The sequence below is a fragment of the Artemia franciscana genome, chromosome 11 (assembly GCF_032884065.1).
Source record: "Artemia franciscana chromosome 11, ASM3288406v1, whole genome shotgun sequence".
In the NCBI taxonomy this organism is placed as follows: Eukaryota; Metazoa; Arthropoda; class Branchiopoda; order Anostraca; family Artemiidae; genus Artemia; species Artemia franciscana.
The window spans coordinates 22,485,962-22,507,561 of NC_088873.1; the positions used below are offsets into that span (position 1 = coordinate 22,485,962).

A 21,600-nucleotide genomic window follows, 5' to 3' on the forward strand; every position below is an offset into this window, starting at 1 on the left:
CCAGTTTGTCCAGGTCGACTCGGTCAAATGTAGGCTTCATGTCTAGGAAAACTGCAAATGTATCTTTCTTGCATTTAAAACCCTGTTTTTATTTCGTCTACAAGTCTAACTAAGCAGTCATTTGTGCTCCGATTTGGGAGGAAACCAAACTGTTCTTTCTGTACAGCTTTTATTACAAGTCCAAGGATTCTATTCTTAATCAGATGTTCCATTAGTTTACAGAGGCAAGATGTTAGAGAAATGGGACTATACGAATCTGGATTAGAGGGATCCTTTCCTGTTTTAGGTATTTGGATTATGGATATCTTCCTCCATTCTTTGGGAGTGTATCATTCTTTGATGGACTTATTAAATAGAATCAGAAGAATATTTTTGGCTTCCTCTGGAAAATCTTTAAGCATTAAGTTATGTATTTGATTAGGGTCAGGTGTTTCTGGCCTTATTTTCTTCATATCAGTTTCTAGTTCTTCAATAGTGAACGGTTCCATTTGGGGTTGGTTATTTTCATCTGTAGTTATATTAATTGGCACTTGATACTGATACCCTCAGTGATTTTTTTTTTAAATTATCTAGGAGGATTTTCATTTTATCTTCTGGAGCTGTGAACTTCATGCCATCCTTTTTGAGGAGAATATGAATTTTCAGAGGATTTTTTTTTTTGGCCTGTATAGATTTTGAAATTTCGCCACATATCTTTTATATTTATATTATTTGAAAATTTTTCTTCAATTAATTATTTCCATCCTTCTCCGGTTTCTTGGAGTATAGTTTTTTTTTTAATGCAGTGGCCCTTTCATCACTATTTTGTTATTTATTGTTGGATTTCTTGCATATCGATTTCTCTTTTTTTTTTCCAACCAAGCTTTTTCACAATTTGCATTCCAACCAGGAATGGAATTCCTTTTTCTTTCCTTGGACTTAGAGACAACAAAAATATCTTCACTAGTCTTCACTAGAAAATTTGCTGCGTAAATCAATTTAGTTTTCAGTCAATATTTTTGTAGTTTAGATGCTATTGTACTTTGCCAACTGGGTCATTTATTACTACAGAAATTCCACATTCTTGTTCTCTGTAATTCAAGGTAGTCTATGGATTCCTTAGTTGCACAATTAATGGAAGGTGGTCAGATTCCACAGAACCAGCTAGTTCAACATGTTGGTTTATGGCTAATGAATAGGAAACAAGTGATAAACTTAAAGTAGAATACTAACTATTGGTTACATTTAGCCTAGTCCCGAGGTCACATGGTGTAATAAGACAAAGATTACTTTCAGGTTCCAAGATACAGTCAGCAAACGCACATGACTGTTAGTCCTGTTGTGATGCAGTGTCCCACATTTGGTTATGAAGATTGAAGTCACCCCTTATAAATTTACCATTTTCACAACAATCATTTACCTTTTTAAATCGACTCAGATCAAAATCCATTGTTGCTCTGTTATAATAATTGACAACAGATAACCGTCTATTTTCCTCAAGTTTAATATTTATCATACCAACTTCATTTTTACCTGTAAAGGGCTAAGTTATTTCCCTAAAGGATATATTCTCCCTAATCAATGTCAGCAGACCTCCCCCTTTTCTCCCTTCTCCATCCCACCTTACAGGATGAAAACCCACACATTTTGGTGCCTTCTTTTCTTTGGTTAGAAGAGTCTCTTGAAGGAGGACCAAATCAGGTTTTGCTTTTACTACTAATGTATTTATTAAAGCAGTTTTAGTTTTTCCAATTCCTTGTGTGTTTAGTTGCAAGATCTTCATGATTTACTGATGTGCTTCCCCTTTTTTAAATGTTTACCTTTGTCTGGTGAGGTCTCTTTATTAGGTGATGTACAAGCTCTTTTGGTCATTATTATCCCACTTTGATCCCTTTTTGTTTCATCATTTCTTCAAACATTTTAGTTGACCCAGGGACCAGGACAAGAAATTCATCTAGGACCCTAGTAAAATTTTGCACAATTCTTGTTTTTTCTGATGTTTCTGGCAACATGTCTATCAGTGCCTCACATATAGTAGAGAGTAGAGAGGCAACTGAATTAAGGCATTTTTCTAATTTGTCCAGTCAAATCCGTATCAACGAGCCTCCCAAGTCAGGTATAAAATTAGACTTAAATTTCCTCCTCGCTGCTACTTGATTTATACAAGCCAAAAAAGATCAAAACAGAATGGTCAGCGCTTTCGTTGCAGGCTGAACCTCTAAATACCTTAGTACAAAACCTGTTTATGAGAAAAAATACAATTTCCATGTCTCATAAATTTCCCAAATATGTCAGATATTCTGTTCAAACTTCATCAACTGTAAACAAACTTCAATACGAGTTGAGTTCTACTCCATGCTTGAAAGCAGAGTTGAGTGAGAACTTTTCTTCCTGTTCAATGAGGAATGGAAAAGAGAAAGACGAAAGCAGAAACATACTTTCGCTGAAGAATCGAACGCAAGAACACAGGTTCACTGGAACGGATGTCTTTTGTCCAGCTCTTGTACTCGTGAAAGTGTGCGGATGTTTCTTACTTTTTGTCCACAACAAGCATATAACGATTTGTTCCGATGATCCAAATAAAGGTTGGTAAGCCAACGAAAAGTTGACCAGTTACATATATTGTCCAGATATTCATTTCCTCTGAGTAAAAATCAAAGTAGTGGAGATCCAGGATAATTATTAGAAAAATATATATTATTATTATTATTTATATTATTATACCAGGGCAATTATTATTAACCGAGTAAAAAAACATACCATTCATCAATAAATAGCGCCTACAAAACGGCATAATATTTCATAAGAACTACAGGCCCCCCCCCCAAAAAAAAATTAAAACTAAGAATTACAAGCGAAAAATTATACAAGCACAAAATTAAAGCTTATAACAAGCAATTGAACAAAAAAAAAAAAAAAAAAAAAAAAAAAAAAAAAAAAAAAAAAAAAAAAAAAGAAAAAAAAACTGGAAACCTCACTGGGGACAATGTTTTGCTTAGTAAAGAATATATTCCAACTTTTTTTTTACTTTAACAGAAAGTAAATTTACCCACAGGAAGGTAGGACATTTTAGTGGCAAAAAAAAATTATGAAAAGACAGCCAATTTTTTTTTTCAAATTTAGTTTTATAGGGTAAACTCACCGTCGCGACTTCGTTTCTTGTGCCCACAACTTTATCTTGCGTCATTTTGCTAAACTCTAATGATTCTTCATCATCAAAACTGTATTTAAGGTCAAAAAATTCTCCCATAGACCATAGAGCTGATAAAGGACGACGCCAGGAGGATGATGTCAGTACGAGTGAACCATCTCTGTTTGGCTCAATTTTGAATATTGCCGAATCGTGACAAGTATAAGTTGCTTCATCCTAAAAGCAATAAGACAAATATCAGTGAGCTCATGGCCTAACTCATCACATTGATTTAACTATAAGAGTACTTTATTTTAGTAGCCGGCTCTTTAGTCAAATGACATGTAATAATATCTCGTTAATTAGATAGTTACCAGTACAGTGACAACGATATTCTCCTTCAATAGTAGAGGATGTGAGTTTAATCAACTCTGCGATAACACTATCGATAAAATCAAAAAGACCCATTTTTTTAGACGACACCGACATGACATCCAACTCCCGTCAAAACCTAGGAGTATATTTAATTGAAAATTGCCTTACAGATCGTAGCAAATGAGTTTTAAGTACTTAGTGGCCTAACACAGCCATACCTAAGGAAAAGAAATCAATTGGGACACTTAAATTTGGGAGTCACTTATCTGGACTAGATTCATTTTAATACTAAACCATCCAACTAACATTAAATGAGAACGTAAAATAACTACATCAGAATTTCGAATTGGCCAACTAAAATTACCAATACTAATGAGGCCTAAAAGCCAGAAAATATTATTACTAATAAATTCAGAATAATAAATCTTAAATAGATCTGAGAAAAAGAGAATTCATTATAAAGAGAATATCATTTTTGAAAGGCTGGAATTTCACCTAGAAATTTAAAACTATTTCAATCAATTCAAACCAATGGTTTAATGACTTGACGAAAAAAAAAACGAATTGGCACCTTTACTTTTCATTATACAACAATTAACTATTAAGAGTAACTTACGGCTCCGGTCATTTTGTTAAACAATTTGAGGTCCCCTGTTTGTGTTCCAACCATTACAAATTGCTCACACGCAGAAAAAGTGGCACATGTGAACGCACTGTCACTATCACCCTGTTTGATCGTTCTTGAGGGCTTATACCTAGAATAAACCAGGTGACGGTCAAGCATAGCACCCATAGGTCCACCTGCTGGTGGATATAATGCCCGCCTTTGATATCGCATCGTAAAATTTGTTGGAGCAGAACCGCGTGGCTTTGGATCTGGACATTTGTGAGGCCTACAAATAAGATCAGATGGTTAATACCAGAAGCAATTTTTACGCTAGAAATAACAAACTCATATATTTTGTGATTTTTCCCTCCTATTCCTACTATGTTAAGAATCAGGTATGATCAGTGCAGAGAGCATTGTTTTAAAACATAAGGTTCAACACGATTGGCACCAAGATGATACTCATTGGATATTGATTTTTTTTTTTTTTTTTTTTTTTTTTTTTTTTTTTTTATAATCTTAGTTGAAACTAACTTTGCATAACCATCAGTTTTTTCATAATGGAAACTAAATTTTTTAATGTCATGGGAAATAGATGGCGTTGTCATGTATAAGGATCCCTCTTTTCTACTATTGCCTTAACTTCCTAGCCATTGGTTCACACAGATTCAACACAGAAGGACGTGGTGGAACGAAGAGGATTTTTCTGGAAAGGGGAGCGAAGGACAGATTATGACAAGAAAATCGGATTCTTTTCAATTGTTGGCGACTATAAGGGAGCGAAAGGGTCTTCATACTAAATTTGAGGTGGAGGATGTTATGTCAAAATTCGAAAAACAAACACAATAAAGATAAAGTATATGAGAAATACAAGACGACCTATAGAAAGTTTTGAAGATCGTAAATTTGCGAAGGGAAGCAGAGTCCCCGAGGCTCTTCCCGCATGTATACCTGAACAATTTTTATTACAAGTAACGACAAAGGTCAGAGAACCATTTGATTTTCGGGGAGAACCATTAAAAGAAATTAAAGTTGTTGTAACAGTAACCCCAGTCATAAGTACTGTATGAAAAATTGTCACAATATAACTTGATATTATATATTATACAAGTATAATTCAATGTTATTAGTAATACATAAAAGCAGATAAAAAATTTAAATGTTACAATAAGCATATGTACTTGAATAAGGGTGTACCCCTTAAATGATTACCCGACAATAAGGAAAAACAGCCAAAACGTGACAAAACATCAATAACGTAGCAGAGGGTGAGCCAGATTTTCGCTAATTAATATTAATTAAAAAAAAACTTTTTCCACAAAATAAGCTTTTCAAAGAAAAGTAAATAACTCCATTAAACCAAAAATGAGCAGAAATAGAATCAAATAATCTACCAAGCGTAAAACTACCACAAGTCAGTATCGATATATAAATGAGACCCAAAAGGAGCAGAGATCACAATAAATAACCGAGTTAAAGTCAAAAACAGCAGAAACTAAAATGAGTAGGGCTCAAAACCCCTATGCCTTCCCAAGGCCAGAACATAAATTGCACTTTACCGAAAAAATACAAATGAATGTGCAATATCATTTAATATACATATACTGATATACATTAATTAAAATGTAAATAATATTTGAATTATTAAAGTTATAAAATTGAAAACATTTAATCTTTTTCAGTAAAGTGCAAATTATATTCTGGCTTTGGAAAGACATAGGGTTTGGAAAGACACCATCAACCGGTCCTGAAGCACTGTTGATACGTCCTCTTGCTAACCCATGTGGGCATAGTGTGTCTCGATTTATTTCAATACAGTTACAATATTGCTCAAAACTTTCACCTTAAAACTCTTAGATTTATTAGCAGTATTAGTAGCACCAGTAGTTATAACAGTAGCAGTAGGAGTAGAGTTGATAGTAGCAGCCTTAGCTTTAGTAGCAATAATAATAATAATAATAGCTGTAGCAGTAGCTGTAGGAGTAGAGGCAGTAGTATTATGTTGCAAATATTATCCTTTGGTTAGTTCAAAATACCCCGCAATAAGCGTTGTAATTTTTTAAATCACATACGAAACTGTTCTTAAGATATTGCTGATATGCCCTTTTGACAACCTGCATACGGATGGAAGGTTGTCATCTGTACAACAGAAATTTTCAGAAATTTTTCTCTGAAAATTTCATATTCATACCCTTAGGCACATTTGTAATAGTAGTCACAGCAGTAGTATAATTACGCAAGTTAATAAAGTTAACCATTGCTACGATATTGTTGATTTGCTCTTTTTTAACCTGTATAGTCGTACACTTTTTGATATTTTCATCTTAATGTCCTTAACTTTACAAGTAGCTGCGATAGTAGTAGTAGTTGGAGCAATAGTAATAGCAGTAGTCAAACTAGTAAATGTTGCAGTAGCATTAGTATTAGGAGTCGTGCTCATATATTGCCTTTTGGTCAATTGATCTTTCCCTTTAAGCATTCTCTGAAAGTTCCAACTTAATACACAAACCGATTCTTAAGATGAGCTATTTGGACAATCTATGTCAAAATAGCACAGTATGTTTTGATTTAGCTCAAATTCCCCCTCAATATTCTGTCAAATTTTCACCTTCATAGGTGTAGCCTTGGTTGTACTAGTATCATAGTAGTAGTGGTAGTAATGGGAACAGTAGTAGCAACAAAACTGGATAATTATTAGTAGTAACAGCAGAAGTAGCAGTATTAACAACAGTCGTAGTAGGTACATTTTGTCTTTTGGTCAACTGAACATCCCCCTCATAATGCCCTTGAAGTTTCCACTTAGTATGATATGCCGTTCCAAAAATATTCCTAATACGCCCCTATCAGCAATCTATATACACATAGTATGTTTTGATTTAGTTCAAATCGTTTCCTGAAATTCCATTTCCTTCAAATTGTTTAGTTCAAATCGTTTCCTGAAATTCCGTTTCCTGAAATCCCTTATTGTTTCCTGAAAATTCCAATTAAAATACTCAGTCATTCCTGAGTTACACTCTTTTGACAACTTGAATCGGTGTGAAATGCGTCCAAAGTCAAAGCTGTAGTATTTTGATAATGTGGTGCGAAAACAGGCTGAGTTCTTACTCAGTGTAAAAAGGAGCGGAGTCCAAAAAGTGGAGAGTCAGTGATTTGATGCATAAACAAGCTCCTGACTTGGTCCTGACTTGACCAAGTCCTGACTTGGTGCAAGAATGGGCAATTCTTGCCTTGGTGGGAAAATGAAGTTTCTCAATGAAGTTGTCTCTTCAAACCTTTTCTCAATAACATGGAAATTTTCTTCCCCCTTGACATTCCCTGAAAGACTCATCTTAATGCCCTTCGTATTTTGGGAAAGTCAAACATTCAAACCTTTTCTCAATAACATGGAAATTTTCTTCCCCCTTAACATTCCCTGAAAGACTCATCTTAATGCCCTTCGTATTTTGGGAAAGTCAAACATTCAAACCTTTTCTCAATAACATATACTATATGTAAACAATGAACAAATTTCATAACTAGCAACCCTTGCCCTGAGACCTCGGGGGGGGGGGGAGGGGGTTGACATCCCTAAACACATAATTACTGAGCTTTTCAACAATGCTGAAAGAAATCGATTTCTCGAAACTTTTTTTGAATGTTCGTTATGGAAAATGATGGGCGTGGTGGGGGAAGGATGGTTTCCCTCAAATCACTTTGACTCTTAAACAAGTCATGATAACTTCCAATTTAAAATCAAATGAGATGCATCTAAGTTTAACACGACCACCCATTCCATAGGAGGCTTATATACCCCCAGGGCATAACTTAAAGTCCTTACCCAAGGGCTGTAAGGTGTTGTGCCAACCCTGAAGGCATTGTTATATGTTCTTTGAACTATTTTAAACAAAACTGCCGTTACACAATTTCAATCAGATACATTTAATAAAAAGAGAGGTAGTTAGGGGATGGGGGCTATTTGACCTCCATCACTATTGACTCTTAAAAGGGAACTAGGACTTCCAATTCCAACCAAATGAGCCACCTCTAAAGTTTATACAACCATCTCTTCTATAAGAACCTTAAATATCCCAGGGGCATAAGTTACACCCCTCACCCTTAGGATCTGGTGGTTTATATGATCTTTGGACTATTCTGAATAAAAGGTGTGTCTCATTATATCTATTGGATGCATCTCGGGAAAACATGATGTGTTTGGGTGTGTGTGGAAGGGGGGGGGGAGTAGCTACACTCTGATCACTTTGACTCTTACAAGGGGAAGTAGGACTTTTGATTACAAATCCAATGAGGTCCCTCAAAAGCATAAACAACCAGCCTTTTTATAAGAACCCTTATATGCCCTCAGGGCCTAACATACTACCCTTGCTCTGAGAGCTGTAGGGAGGGGGGTCTTCCTCGCAGACATAATTTCCGGACCCCTTCAACTACGACGAACAAAATTGTTATTTCTAAATTTTGATTGAAGGTGTTAAGAAAAATGATGAGCACGGAAGGGGGGGGGGGGGCTAATTGCTCTCAAATCACTTTGACTCTTAAAAAGGGCACTATAACTTCCAATTTCAAATCAAATGAGCCCCATCTGATGTTTATACGACCGCCCATTCCACAGAAACTTTATATGCCCTCCGGGGCACTGGGGGTTTGTGTCAATCCTAGAGCCATTGCGTTTGGTGAAAAGAGGGGTTGTCGGGGGGGGGGGGGGGTTCTAAATGCCCTCCATCGCTTTTGACTCTTAAAAGGAAACTAAAACTTCCAATTTTCAACCAAATGAGCCTTCTCTAAAGTCTATATAACAATCCCTTCCATTAAATACCCCAGAATATAACTTATAAGCCTTGTCTACAGGCTCTGGTGACTTATTTCAACCCCAAAAGCCTTGATATATGATATTTAGACTATGTTGAATAAAATGGCTACCTCAGAATTTCTATTAGATGCATTTCGGAACAATACAACATGTGCATGTGTGTGTGGAGGGGGAGGTGTGGCTGCCCTCAATATTTTTGACTCTTGAAAATAGCGCTAGAGCTTCTGATTACCAATCTAATTAGCCCCCTCCGAAGTTTATATGACCACTATTTCTATAAGGACCTTACATGCCCCCAGGGTATAACCTACAACTTGCCCTGAGGACTGGGGAAGGGGGGGGTGTCAGCCTAAAAAATATAATTCCCGGACCTTTCAACTACACTGAACAAAATGGCTATCTCAAAATTTTGATTGGAAGTGTTTTAGGCAATGATGGCAAGGGGGGGGGATTTGCCCTCCGGTCACTTTTGACTAATGAAAAAGGCCCTAGTCCTCTCAATCACAGAACTTACAATTCTTGTCCCGAGGGTTGTGTGTGTGTGTGTGGGGGGGGGGGGGGGGGTTGTCATCATCAAAAACATAATTTCCAAACTTTTCAACTACTTTGAATAAAATGGCTATATCAAAATTTTGATCGGAATTTGGAGAAATGATGGGCGTGAGGGGGGGGGCATTTGCCCTCCGATTACTTTCAACTTTCAAAAGAGACACTAGCCCTCTGACTTTCCGATCGAATGAGCCCTTTTGAAGTTTCTACGACACCACTTACAAAAAAAAACCTTATATACCCCGGGGCATAAGTTACAACCTTCGCCCTGAAGGTTGTGGAGATTTGTCATCCTCAAAGACATAATTTCCGGACCTTTCAACTACGTTGAACAAAATTACTATCTCAAAATTTGATTGGATGTGTTTGGAGAAAGCGTGGGAGTGGAAGGGGGGTTAGATGCCCTCCAATCACTTTCGACTATTGAAAAGGGCACTAACCATTTCAGTTTCCAATCGCATGAGCCCTTTTAGAAGTTTCTACGTCAACTCTTTCGATACAAAATGCCCTGGTCTAAGCCCCCCCCCCCCCAAAAAAAAAGAATAAAAAATAATACATTGTGCCAACATCATTCTTTACTTGCACAATAGCGCTGCCTATGATTAATATCGAATAAGACAAACAACGTGGCACCCCTTATAAGAGAATATTCCGAATTGCTATAGTTTTGATCCTCCCTTTTGGAGTTCTCCTCCGATTCTCCTTATTTCACCACTATCATCACGAATTTAAAACTATGGTAAAAACAAATTTCATACTTTACGACAAAGTGAAGAGGACACAAATTTATCATTAAAGGAAGACTGTTTAAATTTTACATTTAACTAATTTTAAGTTATGTAGCCTGAGTTTTCTAATTTATTATCTAGGTCAGGAAAAAGAGACATGCTAGGGTCTTATCCGCATGTTGACGCTAAACTGGAATAGGGTAAATTCACTAAAATATAAGTGACCTATAGAGAAAGGAATCAAAACTAAATAAACCAAGCATATGAGTACATATTGCCAAACCAATTTCACCACAGAGTTGCTCCTATACTTCACGGTTTCGGTACTTTTAAGGTAGACACCTTTGAATGTATGTCTCGTGTAAACTCTTAACCTGAATATTGTCACCAAGCAAACACTTTAACAAACGCTTTCCAAAGAAGATCGAATAACTTAAATTTGAAATAGCCAGATATTACTAATGGATAAACGAAATCTAAACAAACAGAAATTAAAGAGAATCATCAACTCAAACTTAAAACGAACAGAAATTATTGCGAATGAGAATAAAACTACTACACCCTCAACCCAAAGGGCTAAAGTGCCCTTTGCACTTTACTGAAAACGAAACACCAGTTACCTTCTTGCGGAAAATAGGAGGCGTTTTAAAGCCGTTTAAGTCTATGGAAATCTGTCCATTTTCTTCACTTGGCTCAAGCTTATTACTACTTAAGTTTCAAGCAGATTCAAGCACGTTCGTACAAAGGTAGGACAAAAGACGTATGCTTCTAAATCTTATTTCCTTCCCCAACAGCTCAAGGTACTTGCTCCAACATTTCTAACAAAATCAGAGAAAAATAAAACCTGCCTATCTTTCTACTGAAAAGTTGGCGGGGGATTTTAATGACCAGGGACCCATTTTGTGCCTCGAACTGCATAGACCGGAAATTTTTGTAGGATTTTGGTCTGAAAAATGTGCCGTATGACTACTTTTCATCTAAAAAGATGGCAAGTAAGGAGAGGAAGGGACTATGGAGAGATCGCAGGCCCACTTTGTGCCTCCTAGCAAAGATATTGCAGATCATTGGGTGTTTCCAATTTAAACAAGGTGCTACATGCGGATTTTTCTGCAAAAACAAAAACAACTTGGCTGTGAGGGAGGACTAACAGCAGTTTTTTTTTTCAACATAGAGCCCGGACTTAACTTCATTTTCCCACCAAGGCAAGAATTGCCCATTCTTGCACCAAGTCAGGACTTGGTCAAGTCAGGACCAAGTCAGGAGCTTGTTTATGCATCAAATCACTGACTCTCCACTTTTTGGACTCCGCTCCTTTTTACACTGAGTTAGAACTCAGCCTGTTTTCGCACCACATTATCAAAATACTACAGCTTTGACTTTGGACACATTTCACACCGATTCAAGACTGAACTTGTTTTTGCAGCAAGTCAGAAATTAACTTATTTTTCCACCGACTCAGGGCTTACCTCGTCTTTGCACTGAATTAAATAAAAAAAAAAACAAGTTTTTTCAACTGAAAGTAAGGAGCGACATTAAAACTGAAAACGAACAGAAATTACTTCGTATATAAAAGGGGCTGCTTCCTCATCACGGCCCTGCTCTTTACGCTATAGTTTGACTCTTTCTCTCAACTCTTCTTTTTAAAACAGTAAAAACTTTAGCGTAAAGAGCGGGGCGTTGATGAGGAAGCAGCCCCTTTCATATACGAAGTAATTTCTGTTCGTTTTTAGTTTTAATGTCGCTCCTTACTTTCAGTTGAAAAAACTTGTTTTTTTTATTTAATTTCTGAACGTTTTTGAATCAATGCATGTTTTGATTTTGGCTCTCCGCAGAGAAATAATTAAAACGAAATTTGGATATTTTTTTTTTTTTTTTTTTTTTTTTTTTTTTGGCTAAATGGCTTTCTCATAATTTTGATCGAATGATTTTGAGAAAAAAGAGCGGGGAAGGAAGCCTAGTTGCCCTCCAATTTTTTGGTTAATAAAAAAGGCAACTAGAACATTTAATTTTTTACGAATCTTTTTATTAGTAAAAGATATACGTAACTTATAAACTAGCTTACGTAAAGAATTTTTTATTCTCATGTTTTTATTACACATATGAGAGGGTTCGCCCAAATAGTCAGTACCTCTCTCTTTACACTAAATCTTAAATTTTGGCCCAATTCATTAAGAATGACCCCTGAATCACAAAAGCCGTAGAATAAATAGTTGACATTACTAAAAATACTTTAGCGTAAAGAGCGAGGTATTAGGAGGAGGTGAGCCCCTCATATGGGTAATAATTTCTGTTCGTTTTAAGTTTTAATGCTGCTCCTTACTTCCAGCTGAAAAAAAACTTTTTCATATTTATTTTTTCATTGTTTTTTTTTTAATAATGCTAGTAAATCCTGCGCTCCCTTCATGGAAATTTTCTTCCCCCATGACAAATTCCTCGATGGAAAGTTCCCCCAGTATATCCCCCTCTTTTCAACCCCTCCCCCCAACCAAAAAATCCTCCTGAAAACACCTGTACACTTCCCAATAACCATTACTATATGTAAGCACTGGTCAAAGTTTGTAACTTGTAGCCCCTCCCACGGGGACTGTGGAGGATTAAGTCGTCCCCAAAGACATAGTTATAAGGTTTTTCGACTACGCTGAATAAAATGGCTATCTCAGAATTTTGATCCGTTGACTTTGGGAAAATAATTATCGTGGGAGGGGGCCTAGGTGCCCTCCAATTTTTTTGGCCACTTAAAAAGGGCACTAGAACTTTTCATTTCCGTTAGAATGAGCCCTCTCGCAACATTCTAGGACCACTTGGTCGATACGATCACCCCTGGGAAAAAAAAAAACAAAAAAACAAATAAACACGCATCCGTGATCTGCCTTCTGGCAAAAAATACAAAATTCCACATTTTTGTAGATAGGAGCTTGAAACTTCTACAGTAGGGTTCTCTGATACGCTGAATCTGATAGTGTAATTTTCGTTAAGATTCTATGACTTTTAGGGGGTGTTTCCCCCTATTTTCTAAAATAACACAAATTTTCTCAGGCTCGTAACTTTTGGTGCGTAAGACTAAACTTGATGAAACTTATATATTTAAAATCTGCATTAAAATGCGATTCTTTTGATGTAGCTTTTGGTATCAAAATTCCATTTTTTAGAGTTTTGGTTTCTATTGAGCCGGGTCGCTCCTTACTACAGTTCGTTACCACGAACTGTTTGATCAGGAATGCAAGATTGCGGTTTTAACAAGGTGCAACGTACTCACCTTTTCTATTAAAAAGTATTAGTAAAGAACGGAGTTATTACATAGTTTGAAGCCTATTCCCCTGGGGCAGCGTAGGTCACGTTTTCTTGAAGCAATGTTTTGTGGACCTCTTGACCATTTTGAGCTGTCTATCTAAAAATTTTAATCTGATGCCATTGGATGCGTTGACTAGAAACACTGTCGGGTCTAGATGTACTTAAAATATTTTTCTACCCGATCATAATTACTCTCCCCTATTTCCTAGGAAGTAAATAGTTTTTAAAATGCGACAACTCGATATAAAATGCACAAAGGAGCTCTTAGTAGCCCAATAATTCATTCACACAGCAAAATATGAGATAAGCTGTCACGGTGTTGACACAGCAATACCAAAAGACCCCAGGTTCCACAATAGTCATTCCACCAGCATCCTTTCTTTATCACTGACTGAAACTGAATTACACTGGTTTGTTAAAACCCTGTATATAATAAAATAAATGTGTATAAATATTACTAAGAACATTTCAAGGCGCTGAACTGACAATATTTTTGGAAGTTTAAGAAGGAGTTTCCACGAAATATTAAATTTGTAGCTCATGACTTGGTAAATGCCCACAGGTAGTCGGCTATAAAAGGATAGTTCCAAAGGCAGGCGTAAAAAAAAAAAAAAAAAAAAAAAAAAAAAAAAAAAAAAAAAAAAAAAAAAAAAAAAAAAAAAAAAAAAATGTAAGCTAAATTTTCCTGAAAGTGTCCTCAGAATTGGAGCCTTGGGGAAAAACATGTTCCTCTAGGCAAGAACGCCACGACCTTAAGAGCGTACACAATGGACGATATTTAGTTCTGAATATAGGTGTATTTAAGTTATGTCTTATTGTAAGCTAATTCCAAATTGAATGTAAATCAAACAATAAATACATAATTTATATCATGTACAAAAAAAGAAGAAGTAATCAATATTTGCAAAATACTTACACAAATAAGTCAAATTCTGGGCAGGTAACCATGGGATTTCTACATAGAGAGTGCTGATTCATAAGATATTCTTTGACAATATCATCTAAGCTCGCTGAAGGTTTTGCTTCATTATTTGGTCGGTCAGGAGCCACTTTAAGTACCGGAGCTAACTGATTTTCGACAGCCTCAAAGAATTAAGAGAGATAAATATATATGAAGAAACAATACAAAAAAAGAATAAGCGCAAAAAACGAATAGAAATTATCATGTATCTGAGAAGGCCTGCAGCCCCCAATTCCAATGCTCTTTACGCCAACGTCTAACTGGTGCTTAACTGAAAGTATTTTACAGTGCAGCAAATACAGATTATAATTGCTAGGGTAGTATTTATCAATGGTCTATCAAAAAATTGGAACTGAAAACTTTTAGATAGCTCTCGATCCTTGTCCCTGAGAGTACGGGAGTTAATTTGGTTCTATAAACAACGTTTGTGTCTATTTGTCTTAGAGGATTTACTTGTCAGTCTTTCAAACAACTGGGCAATTTTTTATAACTTTGGGCCTCTGCCCCATGCGTTCCAAGAGCCACGCTCCCTCGGAGATAATATTTTTATTTTATTTCAACCGTTCCGGTTAAAACATATACCTTAAAGATTTCACGCGATATAAAGTTTGATCTTGATGGTGCCCACATGCAGAAATGGCACGGGAGGGGACTAGTTGCTCAACAATCACTTTTGACTCTTAGAAATGGTACTTGAATTCACCCCCCCCCTTGTTTGATTGAGACAACTCACGAAATTCCTTGACAATTCGTTCAATACTATCAACCCAAGTTGAAAAAAAACCTAAAACAAAAAAATAAATACACAGACAATGGTGATCTAACATTATGTACTTCTGTAGTTATTCACGTCAAAATATTGTAAGGAGATTTTTGGACATCCATAACTTGATGTTGCTATTTTTATTACAATCAGATCCCTTTTGAGAAGTGTTCTGATAATCAACTCTGATAATTCGTCAAGCTAATTAATTTATGACGGATACCTTTAAGTTTAATAAATTTTAGATAATTCTAATCACCACGAAACTCAGATTCTTTTTGAATGAATGAATACATTCAATACCTATCAATGAAACAAGAGCTAAGAGCTCATATGGCACTTGTGACGAGGCAAGAAGAGCTAAGAGCCAAGGGATCTTATGGTATGAGCTCTAACAAAATTCTACGAATCAATAGATTGATTTAAAAGGAAAATAAGACGCTTAATACCAGTAGGGATTTAAAATAAGAGCTCTGAGTCACGAGGTTCTTCTAAATATCAAAATTCATTAAGATCCGATCACCCACTCGTAAATTATGAACACCTAATTTTTCCTCTCCCTTTAGCCCAACAGATGGTCAAATCTGGGAAAACGACTTTATCAAGTCAATTTGTGCTCCCTGACACGCCTACCAATTTTCATCGGCCTAGCACGTCCAGAAGCACCAAACTCGCCAAATCACTGAACCCCTCCCCCCAACTCCCCCAAAGAGAGCAAATCCAGTACGGTTCCGTCAATCACGTATCAAGGATATTTCCTTATTCTATCCACCAAGCTTCATCCCGATTCCTCCACTCCAAGTGTTTTCCGAGATTTCCCCCTCCAACTCCCCCCAATGTCAAAAGATCTGGTCGGGATTTTAAATAAGAGCTCTGAGACATGAATTCCTTCTAAATACCAAATTTCATTAAGATCCGATCACCTATTCGTAAGATAAAAATCCCCCAATTTTCACGTTTTCCAAGAATTCCGGTTTCCTCCACCAACTCCCCCCAATGTCACAGGATTTAGTCGGAATTTAAAATTACAGCTTTAAAGCACAAGATCCTTCTAAATATCAAATTTCATTAAGATCTGGTCACCCTTTCGTAAGTTACAAATACCTCAATTTTCAAAATTACCCCCCCCCCCCCCAATTCCACCAAAGAGAGCAGATCCGGTCCTCTAAACAAAATGGTTACCTCAAAAATTTGATTGAAAGTGTTCGGAAAATTAAGGACTAAGGAGAAGAGCAGCTTGTCCTCCTATCACTTTTGTCTCTTAAAAAGGGCACTAGAACTTTTAATTTCCAATCGGATTAGCTCCTTTAAAACTTTCTATGTTATTCCTATCTATGATAGCGCGGCTCTGCCTATGATATTGCTTATATAGCCTTTTGAAAACCTGTATGCATAGAGTTTAATTGAAACTTCCCCAAAACGTTCCCTAAAGTTTCACCTCAATACCCTTAGCGTCATTAGTTACAGCAACCGTAGTAGTAGTATTAATAGTATACACACAGTGCCTTCTGGCTAATTCAAAATCCACTACAACTTGCCCTAAAGGTCAAACTTAATAATGTAAGCCGTTCTTGAGGTATTACAGTGTCACTCTTTTGACAATCTACGTGCTCATAGTTCGTTTTGATTCCGTCCAACATCCGCCAAAATATTCCTTGTAGAGCTTCACCTTAATACCCTTAGCTTGCGTAGTAGCAGTAGTAGCATTAGTGGCACCATGCACACAGCACCTTCTATGTGCATTGTGTGTTTCGATTTACTTCAATACTGTTTCAATGTTCCCCAATTTTTTCGTCTTAATACCCTTAGCTTGCGTAGTAGCAGTAGTAGCATTAGTAGCACCATGCATATAGCACCTTGGTTTTCTTCAACATTCCCCTCAACCACGCACTGAAAGTTTCAACTGAATAGCATAAACCGTTCACGAAGTATTGCTGATACGTCCTCTTTACAACCTGTATGTGCATTGTGTGTTTCGATTTACTTCAATACTGTTTCAATGTTCCCCAATTTTATCGTCTTAATACCCTTAGCTTTAGTAGCAGTAGTATCAGTATTAGTAATAATAGTAGTACTAGAAGTAGTAGCCTTAGCTTTAGTAGCAGTAGCAGCAATAGTAATAGCAGTAATAGTAGAAGCAGTAGCATTAGGATACAAATATTGTCTTTTGGTTAAATCAACATCCCCCACAACAAGCTCTGTATATTTTAACTTCACGCACCAAACCGTTACAAATATATTGCTGATTCGCCCTTTTGACAACCTGCATACCGATGGCATGTTGTGATTCAGTTCACCCTACTCCCTCGATATTCCCTGAAAATTTTACCTTCATACCCTTAAGCATAGTTGTGATAGTAGTCACAGCAGTAGTATTACTGCTAATAGTATCGTTGACATATTGCCTTTTGGTCAATTGAACGTCCACCTCATATAGTCCTGGAAGTTTCTTAATACAGTTAGCCGTTGCTATGACATTGCCGACATGGCCTGTTGATAACCTATATATTCACATACTTCCTAAAAAAAAATTCTTAATACTATTAGCTTTACAAGTAGTTGCAACAGAAGTAGCAGTTGGAGTAGTAGTAGCAGCAAAAGTAGCAGTGGTACTAATATTAATGGTAGCGTACACAGATTGCCTTTAAGCCAATTAATCCTTCCCTTCAAGCATTCTTTGAAAGTTCTAACTTAATAACCAAATCCATTCTTGAGATACAATTCAAAAAGACTAGAAATTGTTACTTTTCAGTTCCAACAATTTCTGCTGGTGCCAAATTTACTTACCTTTTGCAGGGCTCTTGGAGTTTTGATCCTCTTAACTGTTGGACGCGGTGAATTACTAGGACCATTGCTAGGTGTCGACTGGCAATTCGAAACTGTCCTATTTGGCAGACTTGCGCCATGATTTACAGGGAACGTTCTTGCCCTTGCTGCACCAGGTGTGCCTACCACAGTCGATCGTGCAAGGATTCTAGGTTGTTGATAGGGTAGATCAGCTTCTTTCTGCAGAGCATCTGCAGCAATTCCAAATCCTCTGCTTAACAGATGCTGCTGAATCAGCATGAGCAACTGCTTCTCATTAAAACTTATTCTTGTCTGAGCTACAATATCAGCCCTTCGTATCCTATCTAATGAATAGTCAAATTCATTTAATGCTGGTTTGGATTTACCAAGGACCCTTTCTAACAACTCAATAGCAAACTTTTGGAATTTCACATGCTCTTGTCTTTTATCTTGTAAAATTGGTTCACGTATTAAAACTTGTAACTGACCGGATGTAAAAAGTGGTAATTGGCTCATTATTTGAGTTACTTTAGCACTCCTTGCCAAACCACAAAGAGCTTGGCAAGCAAGGGCTCGAATACTATCAGCATCTGTAATTGGTGCTTTGGTTAACAACAACTGTAATAGTACCATTATGCCATTGTTGGCTCTAACGCATTCCCACATTTTTTCAAGAAGGTCCTCAGGGGAGCGGCTCTTCTTTTTTGTCCCCCATTGCATATTACTAACATCATCACCAATTCGATATTTTGGAGCGCAAACACAATTAATAATTGCATTTAACGCCGCTTTTTGAACTTCACTATCGTTAACGATTTCGCCTTCAGAAGCACCTAAAACTATATGGATTCCAACAGCAGAATTTTCAAAAGGCACATCGACTTTTTCACATAAAGCTAATTGCGCTCTTGGATAAACACTAACTAAAGCTAGCACTTCCAAAGCACTGCGTACTGTTTCAGATCTACCATTAAATGTCCAATCATAAGCCATTGCAATAATCTTCAGCATTTGGTGAATGCCATTGAGAGATAAAAAGCGATCTATTGCTGGCCATTTGGCTCTAAAAGGAAGGAATTCAAGCAGTAGTTGAATATTATCGTACATATTATCTTTCACCATATTCTGATATGAATTAGTTGGCGAGCCAACATTCTCCGCAAGTAACTGGAGTTTACGTATCATATGGGCTTCGAAGTATCTTTTTAGAGATGAGCACACATGTTTCACGCTTTGTTTTTCGACATATTCCTTATCTTCGTCTAATGGACCTTCATCGTCGTTGAAAATACTCAAAGTTGCAATTGCATTATAAAGCAACCTCAATCCATCATTTTTGTCAAATAAATCTAAGATTACCGCAAGTTTGAAAGTAACAGCAAAAAATAGAGTGGCATTCCATCGACCCGATTCATGGCCACATTCAAGCAACCACATTGCAAATATTACCATATGTTCTACGACTCTCTGATCACCAGAACATATTCTCTCCATAGCATCTTCCGAACACGCCAGGAAATACAAGCATAAGGATACGCCAGTTGCCGCGATGGATGGTCTAGGTATAACTAAAAGCTTACGAAGGCCATCGCTGCAGAGAAAATCTTGGACAAACCGCTTGTGACATAAGAGTGTAGATAAATACTTAAGCGCTTCAAATGCAAGCCTGGAGTCACCTGTAATTTTTAAGTCAATACTTCGCAATATCAGATCAATAGCATTATGCTCAATACAGTGACCTAATAGATCTTGATACTCTCCAAGAGATGCTAAATAGCGGAATATCATTATCATCTTTGTTGAATCTGTGAGAGGATGAATTTGGATAGTGCCTATTAGATTCACTTCCAGTTCCGCCCACGATGAATTTGAACTTTCCTCTTTAACTGTAGGAATGTCCAGTTTTATTTGCGTAGAGGCAGAGGCTTTTATTTCATCATCACGACGAGATTTGCGACGCCTGATTTTTTTCTTTGGAGGGGCAAATATTTCTACAGAAGAAGGAGCGTCAGTGGGTGGATCCTCATCTGGCTCGTCATCAAGCCGATTCTCAGATGACTCAACATTAATAGTTCCATCTTTCAACTGACTTTTACTTTGAAACATGGCGAAAGGACGTACACTGGTTATTTTCTCTTTCTTTTTCTCTTCTAAAAACACATTCAAAATATCCCTTAATCGCTCAAGCATTATTGGGACTAGATGCATGTTTTTGTCCTTGTGATTACCGGCGATTTCACTAACTTCCATAGCCGTGGCAAGAAGTCCAGTAGCATAAGTTTGTAAGGGGTTAGGAGCTTTTTCTGCCCAGCTGAATAACTTGGTTATAAGACCTTCTGCTTCTTGAAAAACAATTGATGCTTCCAGACCTGGAACAACGTCTAAAAGTAAACGAGTGGCAGCGACGTTCAAGGTATTGACATCACGATCCGGCTGCCCAAGCCTTGACCAATAGTTTTCTCTTGAGTATTCTCCAATCAACTGAAAAGAAAAGAAAACTACGTAAGCATTTCTATCTCTAAAACATTATACGAGTCTGAGTAGATTGTAGGCTACATTAGGAAATAACCTTGGTCAAGAACCAGAGCCCCTGACCAGAAATAGATATTTTGAATTCATGTTTTAAAGTTTACCATATTTCGCATCCTTCATATATTATTCACAAATGGTTAGCGGAAATGCAGAAATTTAGTGCTTGTTTTTCTTTCATTCCCGGGATTTTCCCGATGTCAAGTAAAATTACTATCTTAGATGGACCTTGTATTGCTTAGGCAGCACTCAGACAACATAGATATTTAGAAAATTAAATAAAACAAACAAGTTTTTCAACTAAAAGTATGGAGCAACATTAAAATTCAAAATGAACAGAGGTGATTCCGTATATGAAGGGGTTGTCCCCTCCTCAATAACTTGATCTTCAAGCTAAATTGTTAGCACTGTTAGCACGAACGGAAAAAAAAGTCAAACTTTAGCGTAAAAAGCAAGGCATTGAGGAGGAGGGGAGGGGGGAAAAAGCTTCATATTCAGAATGATTTTACTTGGTTTTGTGTTTTAATGTTGCTCCTTACTTTCAGTTGAAGAATTTTTTTTATTTAATTTCTGATCGTTTTTCAAATAATACCAGAAAATGTGGCATAGAAATTCTGTCATATCCTCCCTGGAAAATTCACCCCTGGGAATTTCCCTTCCCAGGAAAAATTAATGCAAAGGAAACCCTCCCCAAGCTCAAAATTAATTCTCCGACAAATGTCTGTATACTTCCCAATAACAAATACGGTACTTCAACAATGGGCAAATTTTGCAACTTAAGGACATGTCCCAAGGGGCTGTAGGAGGTTATATTATCTCCAAAGGCTTTGGAAAACAGTTTTGGAGCCTTTCAACTACGCTGCACAAAATGATTATATCAAAATTTAGATCGGACGATTTTGAGGAAAAACGAGACGTGAGAGGGGGTGTAGTTGCCCTTCAATCTCTTTGGTCACTTAAAATGGACACTAGAACTTTTAATTTCCGTTCAAATGAGCCCTGTCCCAATTTTCTAGGACCTAATTCGATAGGACCATCCTTGAATAAAAAGCAAGAACAAATAAACACACATCTGTGATCTTTCTTCTGGCAAAAAA

The 21,600-nt window shown here is 36.8% G+C and overlaps 1 protein-coding gene across 3 annotated transcripts in view; it reads right to left on the reverse strand.

Annotated features, from left to right (window-relative positions):
• Positions 1 to 21,600, reverse strand: part of LOC136032968 (DDB1- and CUL4-associated factor 1-like) — an 81,394-nt gene that overhangs the window by 13,012 nt on the left and 46,782 nt on the right. For all 3 annotated transcript variants that reach the window (XM_065713465.1, XM_065713467.1, XM_065713466.1), the window contains exons 4-7: positions 17,975 to 20,455; positions 14,380 to 14,546; positions 4,101 to 4,377; positions 3,122 to 3,346 (exon numbers count right to left, since the gene is read on the reverse strand). In XM_065713465.1, coding sequence (XP_065569537.1) covers positions 3,122 to 3,346; positions 4,101 to 4,377; positions 14,380 to 14,546; positions 17,975 to 20,455 — 3,150 coding nt within the window. The remainder of the gene's footprint in view (positions 1 to 3,121; positions 3,347 to 4,100; positions 4,378 to 14,379; positions 14,547 to 17,974; positions 20,456 to 21,600) is intronic.